Source organism: Hibiscus syriacus, unplaced genomic scaffold, assembly GCF_006381635.1.
Source record: "Hibiscus syriacus cultivar Baekdansim isolate YM2019G1 unplaced genomic scaffold, ASM638163v2 tig00110332_pilon, whole genome shotgun sequence".
NCBI classification, from domain to species: domain Eukaryota; kingdom Viridiplantae; phylum Streptophyta; class Magnoliopsida; order Malvales; family Malvaceae; genus Hibiscus; species Hibiscus syriacus.
Genome location: NW_024062688.1, coordinates 8096136 through 8108481, shown reverse-complemented (window position 1 = coordinate 8108481; position 12346 = coordinate 8096136). Strand labels below are relative to the sequence as shown.

At 34.0% G+C, this 12346-nt stretch overlaps 1 protein-coding gene across 1 annotated transcript; it reads left to right on the top strand.

Moving 5' to 3' along the window:
- LOC120120083 (UDP-N-acetylglucosamine diphosphorylase 1-like) lies at positions 1-12249 on the top strand. The gene is made up of 6 exons (XM_039139825.1): positions 1-109; positions 10468-10610; positions 11156-11223; positions 11639-11753; positions 11863-12019; positions 12131-12249. Exons 1-6 carry the CDS (start codon positions 1-3, stop codon positions 12226-12228), a joined length of 690 nt encoding a protein of 229 aa, XP_038995756.1. The 3' UTR covers positions 12229-12249.
- Positions 12250-12346: the final 97 nt, after the last annotated feature.

Genomic DNA, 12346 nt, shown 5'->3' with positions numbered 1-12346 from the left:
ATGACACTTGGAATTTGCGAAGGAATTTGGCTTCAAAGAATGTTAACTGAGTTGGAGTTATGTGCCAATAAATGGTTTGAACTTCAAAGTGACAGTAAATCTGCAATAAGTATTGCAAAGAATCTAGTTCATCATGACCGAACGAAGCATGTGGAGATTGACAGACATTTCAAGCTCAATTATGTTTCAACGAAGAATCAATTAGCAGATATTCTTACCAAAGCACTTCCAAGAATTACCTTGATGAGATTATATCCAAGTTGGGTCTTTTCAACATTTACTCCCCAACTTGAAGGGGAGTGGAGGTTATGAGATAAGGCTTGTTAGTTAATATTTTAATATAACATTAACTCTTAGAAAGATAGATAATGATAACTAGTAGGTAGTTATTTCTATTAGAAAACTTACTCCTAACTTTTCCTAACTTTTTCTATGAAGGAAAAGATGTACTTTCACCGTTCATAGGGAATGTCTCAGGAAAGGCGGGTTAATATACGGCTAATATACAGCATTACCGGATACATTAAAATGTATTTAATAAATTCGGTTTAGCGGTACCTATTATGTTGACAACTAATAATGTTTTAGGTAGAAAATATGAAAAACTATTAAAAAATTTGGTAACCGGTAAACTTTGGTTATCGGTAAGTATCTATCCTTTTTATAAAAGTGTCCATACTTTTAACATATCAAGTAAATTTTACCGGTTTTGTCATAATGAATCTGGTTTTGTCATATTTTTACCTGTTATATTGTAAATTATCTATCCTTTTTATAAAAGTGTCCATACTTATTTCACTGTGAAAATATATTTATTATTATCTTTAGTTAATATTGTTAAATTTAAAATCTAAATAATATTTTATAAAATATCAAAACAATCAAATAATTTTTTGTGTAAATGAAATTATTAAATTAATATTGTAGGTGGAAAACATGAAACACTATTAAAAAAATTGAAACATAAATTACATAACTTTCAAAAAAGTATATATCATTTTTATAAAAGTGTCCATACTTATTTCACTGTTGAAAACATATTTATTATTATATTTGGTTAATATTGTTAAATTTAAATTCTAAATAATATTTTATAAAATATCAAAACAATCAAATAAAATTTTGTGTAAATTAAATTATTAAATTAATATTGTAGGTGGAAAACATAAAACACTATTAAATAAATTGAAACATAAATTACATAACTTTAAAAGCAGTTTTAAATCCTAAAAAGTGTCGATACTTTTAAGAAATATATCGATCCAAAACGATATACCAGGTAAAATTATGATCAAACCGGTAACAAAATGATAAAACCGGTAAAATTAAAAGTGTCGATACGTTATATAAGGATCGACACTTTGTGAATTTAAAAGAGAAGCAGTTATAGCGCCTATAATGTGTCGATACTTTAAAAACAAATATCGATCCACAACGATATAACAGGTAAAAATATGATAAAACCGGTATCAAAATGATAAAAACGGTAAAATGATACCGGATATATTGAAAGTGTCGATACTTTCGTAAGTACGTGTAATAAATTATCGACACTTTCAAAGAAATAGGTAATTATCCTTTCGAAAGTATCGACACCTGACATAAAAGTATCGACACTTTTGTATTTGTATCGATTAAATATAAATAACATATCCGATGAAAATATAAGCTAAATATCCTCTGAAAATAGATAGAACGGACGAGTTTTGAAATCGAAGAGTAATTGTTGCTGCATTTCAGAAGGCGTTTCTAAAGCGAAGTTTGTTTGTTTGTTGCTGCAGTCGAATCGAAAAGTATGTTGTCGAAACCCTAATTTTTTATTATTACAGTAATCGCGATAGGGTTTTTTATGTGTTGTTTGGGGTTTTGGAGTAAGGAAGCATTTGGGACCGATTGCAGGTAGAAATAGATATTCAAGGAAAACGATAATGTCGATACTTTTATTAAATATTATAGGTAGAAAATGATATTATAGGTTGTATAAATGTGCCGACACATTTTGGTGTGGCCATTCAAATTCTTTTGAAGAAAACCGTTTTACCACAAGAGTAGTTATCTATATTTGTATATTGAAAAGTGTATGTAACAAAATAATTTGATTTGCGTAAACTGATATATGAAGGAAAAATGGAGTCAATGGGTTGGAAAATTGTTGGTGGAGCAGATGACTTTGAAATTGAGGCCGAGACTCGAAAGCAACCAAAGGGTGGATATATGTACTTCTAGTAAGTATCAATGTCTTTTTGTTATTATTGTTGAAATGGTAATTGGATTAAAGTATCGATAAACTTTAAATTGATTACAAATTTTAAATGTTAACAGTATGGCCGAATGCAAAAGGATGAAGGGAGATGGCACACAGAGCGGTTCGGTATGTAAAATGAAATTGACATTGAGTAGTATTAGTATTTAGTGTTAATGTATTGATTAAGAAACGTTTATGTTTAATATTAGGTGAAAAAAGATGTGAGGTCCAAATGGAATTCAATGAGTGATGCTGAAAAGGAACCTTACATCACACAGTCAAGGAATGATAGTAAAGAATACAAAGAACGGAGGAAAGCACATGAAAATAAGGTATTCATTAAACTTGTAAATACGTTGATACAAAATATATAAGAACTATAACATTATATATTGTTAAAAAATGTAGGAAGTGTCGACAAGGTGCAGCATTAAAAGGGTGAATTTATTAATTAAACACCTTAAGGAGAAGGGTCAGTTGAATGTGCTGGGAGAAATAGGTTTTGGATCGTTGATCGGAGTAAGGGATCGACCTATTCGGAGGGAATTGTGTCGATCCTTGATGGCACAATTTGACGTCAGTCAATGTATGGCTAAGTATGGTGATTATTCATTCCCTCTGGGGGTATCGACTGCTGCAGCCGTATTGGGGGTACAAAACAAAGGCAAAAGTGTTATAGAAGTCTGTAGGAGTAAGAACTGGAAAGCACTTGCCTCCAAATATGGTTTGAATCATAAGGTGACATATACTGAAGTTGAAGAGGATATCAAAAGTGGATCTTACTTGGGGGATGAGCTGAAGGCCCGAGTTCTATTGTACCTTGTCGGTATATTTCTTTGTCCAACGGGTGATACGTCAACGAACAAGGAATATATGAAGCTCATTTGCGATGAAGGCTTAAAGGGTGAATTCAATTGGGCTGAATATATCCATTCGAGATTGATTGAATCAATTATCACCTTTAAAAAGGGCAGCCAGAGATACCTCAAAGGGTGCATAGCAATCTTAGAGGTAAATGAGTTGAATCACTTTTTTGTGTTTTTATATAAAAATTCTAATTTTATTATAAATGCAGGTTGCACTGTTCGATTTTTGGTCGGGCTGTGAGGCAGTGCCGGCTTATGAAAGAACCGGAGTGGCACGCATCCGTGCATGGGGGAAGGAAGAGGTGGTTAGAGTGATGGTGAAGTTGAAGTTGGATAGAGGGAAGAAGCAAGAAATGGTAATAAATGTAATTAAATAATATTAAGAATATAATCAATGTCTTAATATTGTAATTTAATTTTTTGAAGGTTATTGGCAAGGATGTAGAGGAGGCAGTGGAGGCAGAGGAGAAGAAAGGAGGGATGGTGTATTGAGGGAAGAAGTATTGGGGGATGAAGGTGAGTGGGACGACGGTGAAGCAAAACAGAGTAACTTCGACATTTTGATGTCTGAATTGGCTGATATCAAAAAAATCCAATTTGAAATCATGCAAAGACAATCAAGAGTCGAAGAGAAACTTGATCAAGTCGTAGAGAAACTCGAGAGGCATAAGGGGGTAGTGGAAGGGAAAATAGATGGAGTGGTGAAAGAAGTAGAGGTGTTGAGGGGTGAAGTGGTGAAAGAAGTTTCGGTGTTAAGGGGTGATATTAAGATGGTGACGGGAGAGAAATTTGAGGGAGTGGTGAAGGAGGTTGTTGATTTGAGGAGTGAACTTACGGGGGTGAAGGGGGTGGTTGATAAATACTCGGATGAAGGAGCTCAATTGAAGGGTGAAATAAAAGATATGAAGAGCTATGTAGAAAAAAAGTACGATGAACTGAAAAAATATGAAGAAGAAAAGAGGGAGGAGGAAGAAGAAGAGATGGAAGAAATGAGGAGGAAGGAGAGGCCCAATGTGCTTTATACACCGGAGAGTGTCATAGCAGCAGTTTTGGATTCGGAATGTCCTGCACCCCAGAAGAAGAAGCAGAAGGTAAGTTTAATAAAAGAATACTTAATTTGATTTTTATTATGTTGTTGTGACAAAAATTTGTATGCAAAATTGTAGGTTGAAAAAGCGGACATTCCAACTGGAATTGATGACATCGAAGCTGCAATTTGTGATTATTTATGGAATAGCGAGTTAGAATCGGGGTAAGTGAAATATATTGTTTTGTGAGTGATATTTAAATATTTCATGACAAGATATTAATCCTAATGATTCATACAGATATTCTGTAATATCAATGGGAAATCAATTCGCTACTGTATACGACGTTGCAACGTTGAAGCCTACAGAATGGGTTGGCGGTGTGGTAAGTAGAAAGTAGAAAATAAATAAAACTTATTGAATATGTTCTGATTGTGTAATTAATTTTGTTAGGTTATCGATTTGCTCGCCTGGACCATATGCTACGATTCTCAAAAGTCACACCGGAGGATTGGCTACCTTCCATACCTCTTAGTGGTGAGTTAAATTAATAAATATTGAAAAGTAGTGTTATAGACGGTAAATTAATAATGTTTGTTGCGTAATTACAGCAACAGGCGTTGGAAGCCAACAATAAAGAAAGTGTTGAGAATATTTCTACCTTCTGGGGTGTCATATTGGATAACTATGTGAAATTCACGGACTGTGAGAAGGTAAGACACCATACCAATTGCAAATGATGTTTTCGGATATAGAATGTTGAATTTTGTCAAATTGGGTGTGAAATTTGTTGCAGATAATGATCACAATAAACTACCATAATTCACACTGGTATCTGTTGGTGTTGGATATGGTAGATCATGTTGTAACATATATGATAGTATGTTTACAACTGAAGCAGCTAAACAGAGAGTGAAGGATGCTAAGAGATTGGTATGTATGTATGTATGAAAGGACATTATGTAAATTATAATGCATAATTTTTTGGTGCATAACTTCTTCTATTTTAATGCAGATTAAAATATTAGATTCTTATAATAAGAAACGCATTTGGGTTGAGTCATGTGGATCTCTAGGAAAGTATCCCTTGAAAAACTTCAAATTTGTGGAGCATAAGAAGAATAAGCAATTGAATGGGTATGAGATGTTATCACAAATAGAAAGCTTAATTTATGCAGTATTCATCATAATTGACATGTGTGGTTTTCAAATTTTGTAACAGATATGATTGCGGCATGTATGTGATGATGTGGATGGAATCGATCGGTTCTACAGGGGCAACTGGTGATTTTGTAAGTGGATAGAAAAAATTGTTTGTGGTAAAATTGTTAAAAGTCGTAGATTGAATGCTGTAGTTGACAATACTTAACGTTCTGACAATTTGAATATAGGTTGTTGGAGACTGGGATCGATCGCGAGTATTAAATGATCTCGTAAGCCACAATCAAAATGAACGAAGACAGGAGATAACAAAAGCCGCAATATTACATAAGAATAACAAAAGGATGCAATGATGTAAATGTCGAGTTAATTTTGTATAAGATTTATAATTTTGTATACGATTTATAATTTTGTATACGATTTATATTTTTTTATGTGAATATAATTATGAATGAGATGAGAAAAGTTAGCAGTATGTTGTTGTACATGTTTCTTATACACATTAAGGGTCATGTCGACACTAATATAGTTTGTGTCGATATTTTTTTTCCAGAATGAATTTTTACAAGGTGCATCAATAAAGTGTCGATCCATATATAAAAAAGTGTCGATCCCAAAATCATCGAACCCAAAATTATAATGTAATATGTAATTTTTTAATCTAACCGGTACAATTATACCGGTTTTATGAGAGAATAAGTCTAAATAATGTGTCGACACTAATATAGTTTGTGTCGATATTTTTTTCCCAGAATGAATTAAAAACAAGGTGCACCCATAAAGTGTCGATCCATATATAAAAAAGTGTCGATCCCAAAATCATCGAACCCAAAAGTATAATGTAATATGTAATTTTTTAATCTAACCGGTACAATTATACCGGTTTTATGAGAGAATAAGTCTAAATAATGTGTCGACACTAATATAGTTTGTGTCGATATTTTTTTCCCAGAATGAATTAAAAACAAGGTGCACCCATAAAGTGTCGATCCATATATAAAAAAGTGTCGATCCCAAAATCATCGAACCCAAAAGTATAATGTAATATGTAATTTTTTAATCTAACCGGTACAATTATACCGGTTTTATGAGAGAATAAGTCTAAATAATGTGTCGACACTAATATAGTTTGTGTCGATATTTTTTTTCCAGAATGAATTTTTACAAGGTGCATCAATAAAGTGTCGATCCATATATAAAAAGTGTCGATCCCAAAATCATCGAACCCAAAAGTATAATGTAATATGTAATTTTTCAATCTAACCGGTACAATTATACCGGTTTTATGAGAGAATAAGTCTAAATAATGTGTCGACACTAATATAGTTTGTGTCGATATTTTTTTCCCAGAATGAATTAAAAACAAGGTGCACCCATAAAGTGTCGATCCATATATAAAAAAGTGTCGATCCCAAAATCATCGAACCCAAAAGTATAATGTAATATGTAATTTTTTAATCTAACCGGTACAATTATACCGGTTTTATGAGAGAATAAGTCTAAATAATGTGTCGACACTAATATAGTTTGTGTCGATATTTTTTTTCCAGAATGAATTTTTACAAGGTGCATCAATAAAGTGTCGATCCATATATAAAAAGTGTCGATCCCAAAATCATCGAACCCAAAAGTATAATGTAATATGTAATTTTTTAATCTAACCAGTACAATTTGCTTCTCGACCTTGTTCTTCGGCACTTCTTTTCGCTTGCGTTGTTTTCGTTGAGGGTCACGAACATTGTTTACTACAATGCTCTGGTTGACTGAATGATTCAAACCAAACGAGTTTTCTAATTCTTCTATTAGTTTTTTCATCTCATCTCTTGCGGTTTTGAAAGACTCGTCTGTCTTTGATGCAATGTAGCATAACCTACTTGACGTTGAACGTAGAGCAGCGAACCTTGCCATTTGCATCACTTCTGGAGACACATTCAAATCAACATAGCTGGGTGCAGAAGCCTTCGCATCATTAGTCCACCTACTTTGAATCAAAGTCCCGGGCAAATATGTGTAGTCCAATTGCTTCAAAATGTGAAGTTGATGGCGACACGGAAGTCCAACGGTCTCGAATTTTTTGCAGGAGCAAATTAGAGTTTTCGTACGAGAATCAAAACTAATTTCAAATTTCCTATTTTTTTCTGCGTACTTTGACAAAATATAATGTTGACATTCATCTGATAAGGACTTAATCTCTGCCTCAATCCGGTACAATGTCTCCCGTGTAAGTTCATCTTGGAACACACGAAAAGATTCGCGGGTAAAAATCGCAGCGGCATGGCTTTCAAGGTCGACCAGTTTTGTGATCTGGAAGGGCTTCGTATGGGAACTTAAGTAATCCGCTTTCAACTCGTTCATACGCATTCTACTAATTCCATCTTCAATTGCACGAACAACATCTAAATATGTCTTCTTGTGTTTCAGTGCAATAGCTAGTGAAGCATTCATAGACTCGCACCTTTGTGTTGAGCGAATATTGGCAAAGAAATGACCGGTTAGATATGCTTGTGCCCATAAGTGTCGTGTATTTCCCTTCTCAATCACCCATGGATGCTTTGGACGTTGAATTCTGAAACAATCGAACGCCATTGAATATCAAATTCCTTGGTTGTCCACCAGGAAGCCATGCATTTTGAGAATGCTGCTGTAAACTTTGGGTCACCAATGTTAGCTTGTGCATTGCGAGAAAGATGCCAAGAACATAATCTGTGCTTAGCATAAGGGATAACAGATTTGATAGCCCTCTGCATTGCCCTATCCCCATCGGTTACAACAGAAATAGGTGATTTATTCATCATGGCTTCTAAAAAATTCTGTAGCACCCACTCGAAAGATTGAGACGTTTCGTCAGCGATTATGGCAGTGGCAAACACAATTGTGTTATGGTGATGATTGACACCAACAATAGGCATAATTGGTCGACCATACAAATTATCTTTGTACGTTGTGTCGAACGCAATTACATCACCGAAGCATGTGTAATCCGATCTCGATGTAGAATCCGACCAAATAAGATTATACAATGCCCCCGATTCGTCTACCGAGTATGTCATAAAAAACCCGGGATCATCATGTTTCTTATAATCAAAGTAGGCAATAAGCGCATTCACATCCCCATCGACGATTTCCTTTGCTTTACCTATTTGAAGTGCATTGTAGAGGTCTTTATGTGTAAATCCAACATTATGATAGCCCCCTGCCTGCTGCGTTAAATAGTTCATTACTTGTGACGTGCCAACACCGACCTCTTTCAATGTTGTTGCCTCATCGATATCAGCCTTACTTACAGCTCGATTAGAACGCATAAATGGTGTCATAGCAGATGTGCACAATGCATGATTATGTTTCTGATCAGACTTACTTATAACCCACTGATCGTTTGTATTTGTTGCTGTAACTACGACTCTAGCCTTACATCCTGTTCTTGTGACTGGCGTATGAGCACGTTGACGATCAAAAGTATTGACTTTTGATACTCGAAACCCTTCTTTGGAACAACAAAATTCTTGTGTCTTCACATTCCCTTCCACGTCAAGCCGTGTTGTTCCCTTACGTGCACTAAACCCATGTTCCCGTGCGAATCCCTTGTAAAAGTGCCAAGCTTGATCACGTGAACAGAAGAGCTGACCAACCAATCTGTCAGATTCATCAACATTATGTACTTCATGGCATTCCTCGGTTGGCTTAACATTGTCTACATCAGTATTATCCATGGCAAAAATTTTGTTGTGCAAGTTCAGTGCTCCAGGAGTTGATGGATATGTAAACGAAGGTTCATTTTGAACATGTTTCTGTAGTTAAAGGGTGGGTACAACATTAAATTCGCAGTACATATTTAGGTATGTACAATAACTACAAGTATATTATCATTTTAAATTCGCAGTACACTGTTAAAAAAATTGAAACATAAATTACATAAGTTTTAAAAAAAGTATCGATCCTTTTTATAAAAAGTATGGACACTTTCAATATAATAGGTAAACATATGATGTAATAGGTAGCCCTTATATAATGTAATAGGTATCGTTTATATAATGTAATAGGTAATGGTTATATTGTAAAGTGTCTATCCTTTTTATAAAAGTGTCCATACTTTTTTCACTGTGGAAAACATTAATTTAAGGTTATCTTTTGAGTGAGTTTTAAGATATTAATTTAGTAATTATAGGCGTCTAATGATTTATTTTTTTCGTTACGGTATATATTATTATTAAATTAAAAATTCTAAATAATATTTTATAAAATATCAAAACAATCAAATAATTTTTTGTGCAAATGAAATTATTAAATCAATATTGTAGGTGGAAAACATGAAACACTGTTAAAGTATCGATCCTTTTTATAAAAAGTATGGACACTTTCAATATAATATAATGTAATAGGTAAATTTGCAATGCTATCGGTATAAATATACTGGTTTACTTATAAAATAGGTAAATATAAGCGCTACCTATTACATTATATAAGCGCTACCTAGTATGTTATTGTACTTTATAATAATTCCGGTTAAATAATATAACATAACCGGTCTAAATTTTAACCGGTCACTTGTTTAACCGGTCACGCCGTATATTAGCCGTTTTTTAGGCGCCGCACCGCAGAACGACCCCCGTTCATAATATATAAAAAAAAGAGTTCTTTTTTTTTCTCCAGCTTTCTTGGGATATTTCATTGATAAAGGTGCAGCTACTGCTGCTAAAGTCGTACGAAAGGTAGTTAGTGCTCTCAATTTCCAAGTATATCTGAGAATTTCAGTTGCATGAATTACTTAATTATTGTTTGACTACATTATCAGTATTTGAGACTGCTATTAATAAGCTGTATTGCAACAGTTCGTAGCATTTGTTCGATCTCTGTGTCCTCTAAACTATATGTTAAATAATCTGCTTAACTTTTATTATTCCATAAGTCACTTTAAATAGAGATCAAAATAATTAATAAATAAAATGTTATTTTATTGTCAATTTAGTAAAATAATGAAAAAAGGGTATCTTTATTGGTTTAAAAATTTCTCCAAATATATATATATATAGACACACACACATAAATATATATATATATATATATATATATATATATATATATATTATACTTTATAGATAGATTATAAACTTAAAATTTTTTCAAGGCTTTTATAATGTCTTAATATCTCCTAGTAAATGGTTTACAGGCCTATCCCCAGGAAAAGGTTGGTGTTTTGTTAGGCTTGGTAAAGGTGGGCCTCTTACTGTGGTTGAATACAGTGAACTAGATTCGTCACTGGCTTCTGCCATCAACCAGCAAACTGGACGCCTTCGTTTTTGCTGGAGTAATGTATACTATTTGTCACCAATTTTGATTCAATATTGATTCTTTCTTGCAAAATACAGTGCTTTTTGGATTCAATATGCTACATCTTTGGGCTTTTTTAGTGCTTTCATGCCAGATTGTTTCAGTTTTAAGTTTGTAGGCTTAGTTGAGAGTAGAAGTTGGCTCATGCAAGAGTGCACAACATTGTTGAAACTATTTCAAGAAAAGAAGAAATTTGAAGGTTTTGGAAACTTTTTGCTGCTGCTTGCGAATTCACGTAAATAGGCTGCACAATTTTTGTCATAGACTTGAATGATTTTTACTGTTTTAGATTTTATAGAAAATTGAAAAGCACTACTAACAGATAATGCTTGAGAATATTCAAATTTCAAAACCAACCATGTTCTTTGATGGCAGTTTATTATCCTGTAAACCACAGGGTTTCAATTTGGATTTATGGTGTTATTAAAAAGTATGACATTGTAATGCCTAGAATACATTTGCATTAATAAATGAAGATAAATATTGTGATTGTATATCTTATGCTATTACGGCTTTATGCTTTCCAGGTGTGCTTACACATGTTCATTTTGGACTTTCTCAGCCAAGTGGCAGATGGCCTTGAGAAAGACAGCATGTAAGTGATGTTTTTCTTTCCTTTCGAGGTACATGTTTTGATCTGTTATGCCTTGAACATTGTTCTGTCAATTAGTGCTGTTTCTGAGACAATTGTAATCTATTTTTCAAATGCAAAATCCTTGAGCTACTTCCTCCTCTCTGCATGTCTCTCATTGACCTGAAAACAAACAGGATCAATGGGTGTTTGCTGTTTCCTTTACACTTACTTTTCAAGCCGCGATGCGGTTAAGGATCAAGCAAACTTGTAGAAGATTTTGACTGAGCCATGTTTTTCTGTCTTAAGAGTATAGTATCTGACATCAGTTATATTTCTTGGCACCTACCTCTATAAATAGGATGCGTGTCATTGCTTGTTAATACCTTCACACTTATCCCTTTAAAGGGTGTTAATATTTATATATGTCCGGCTGCAGTTACCATGTAGCGGAGAAAAAGATTCCGTGTTTACATGGGTATACAATGGGGTTGAAACTAGAGCAGTTCGTCTTTGATGCATTTCCATACGCTGCTTCAACTGCTTTGTTTGAGGTGATCACTTCCCCTCGCTTCTATTTTTTTCCCTTTTCTTCCCTGTCTATTGGAAATGTAAACAAGGGATTAATATACTGTGTATTTTTTTATGTTTCCAAATACGCAGGTATTACGAGAGGAAGAGTTTGCACCAGTGAAAAATGCCAATGGTTCAAATTATGACACTCCAGACAGTGCAAGGCTGCTGCTTCTGCGGCTACACTCGCATTGGGTAGCTGCTGCCGGTGGCTTCTTGACGCATTCAGTTCCATTATATGCAACTGGTGATTTTGATGATTGAGATTGCTGCTTTAGCATTGTTTTTTGATTTTTTATTCGGGATTCCAAGTCTTTGATGGTGTCTCGGAATGCTTTGACATCTTATATGAGCCCAGGTGTTGAGGTGTCGCCGCATTGTTCTTACGCGGGAGAAAACCTGGAGTCCATATACCGTGGAAAAACATTTCACGCACCCTGTGAAATTGCATTTTAGTTTTTACTTCGTTATGTATTTGATTTAGAATGTAAGGTACATTGGATGGCATGGATAAGAGTGGATGGAAATGAAGAATTTTTGCAATATCTTTCGTCTAAGGGATCGTTAGATGAAA

Coding starts and splice junctions, on each gene's coding strand:
- LOC120120083 (XM_039139825.1), top strand. CDS start 1: ATGACACTTGGAATTTGCGAAGGAATTTGGCTTCAAAGAATGTTAACT. Junction 10,611..11,155: donor TTCGTTTTTGCTGGAGTAAT/GTATACTATTTG, acceptor TATGCTTTCCAG/GTGTGCTTACACATGTTCAT. Junction 11,224..11,638: donor GGCCTTGAGAAAGACAGCAT/GTAAGTGATGTT, acceptor GTCCGGCTGCAG/TTACCATGTAGCGGAGAAAA.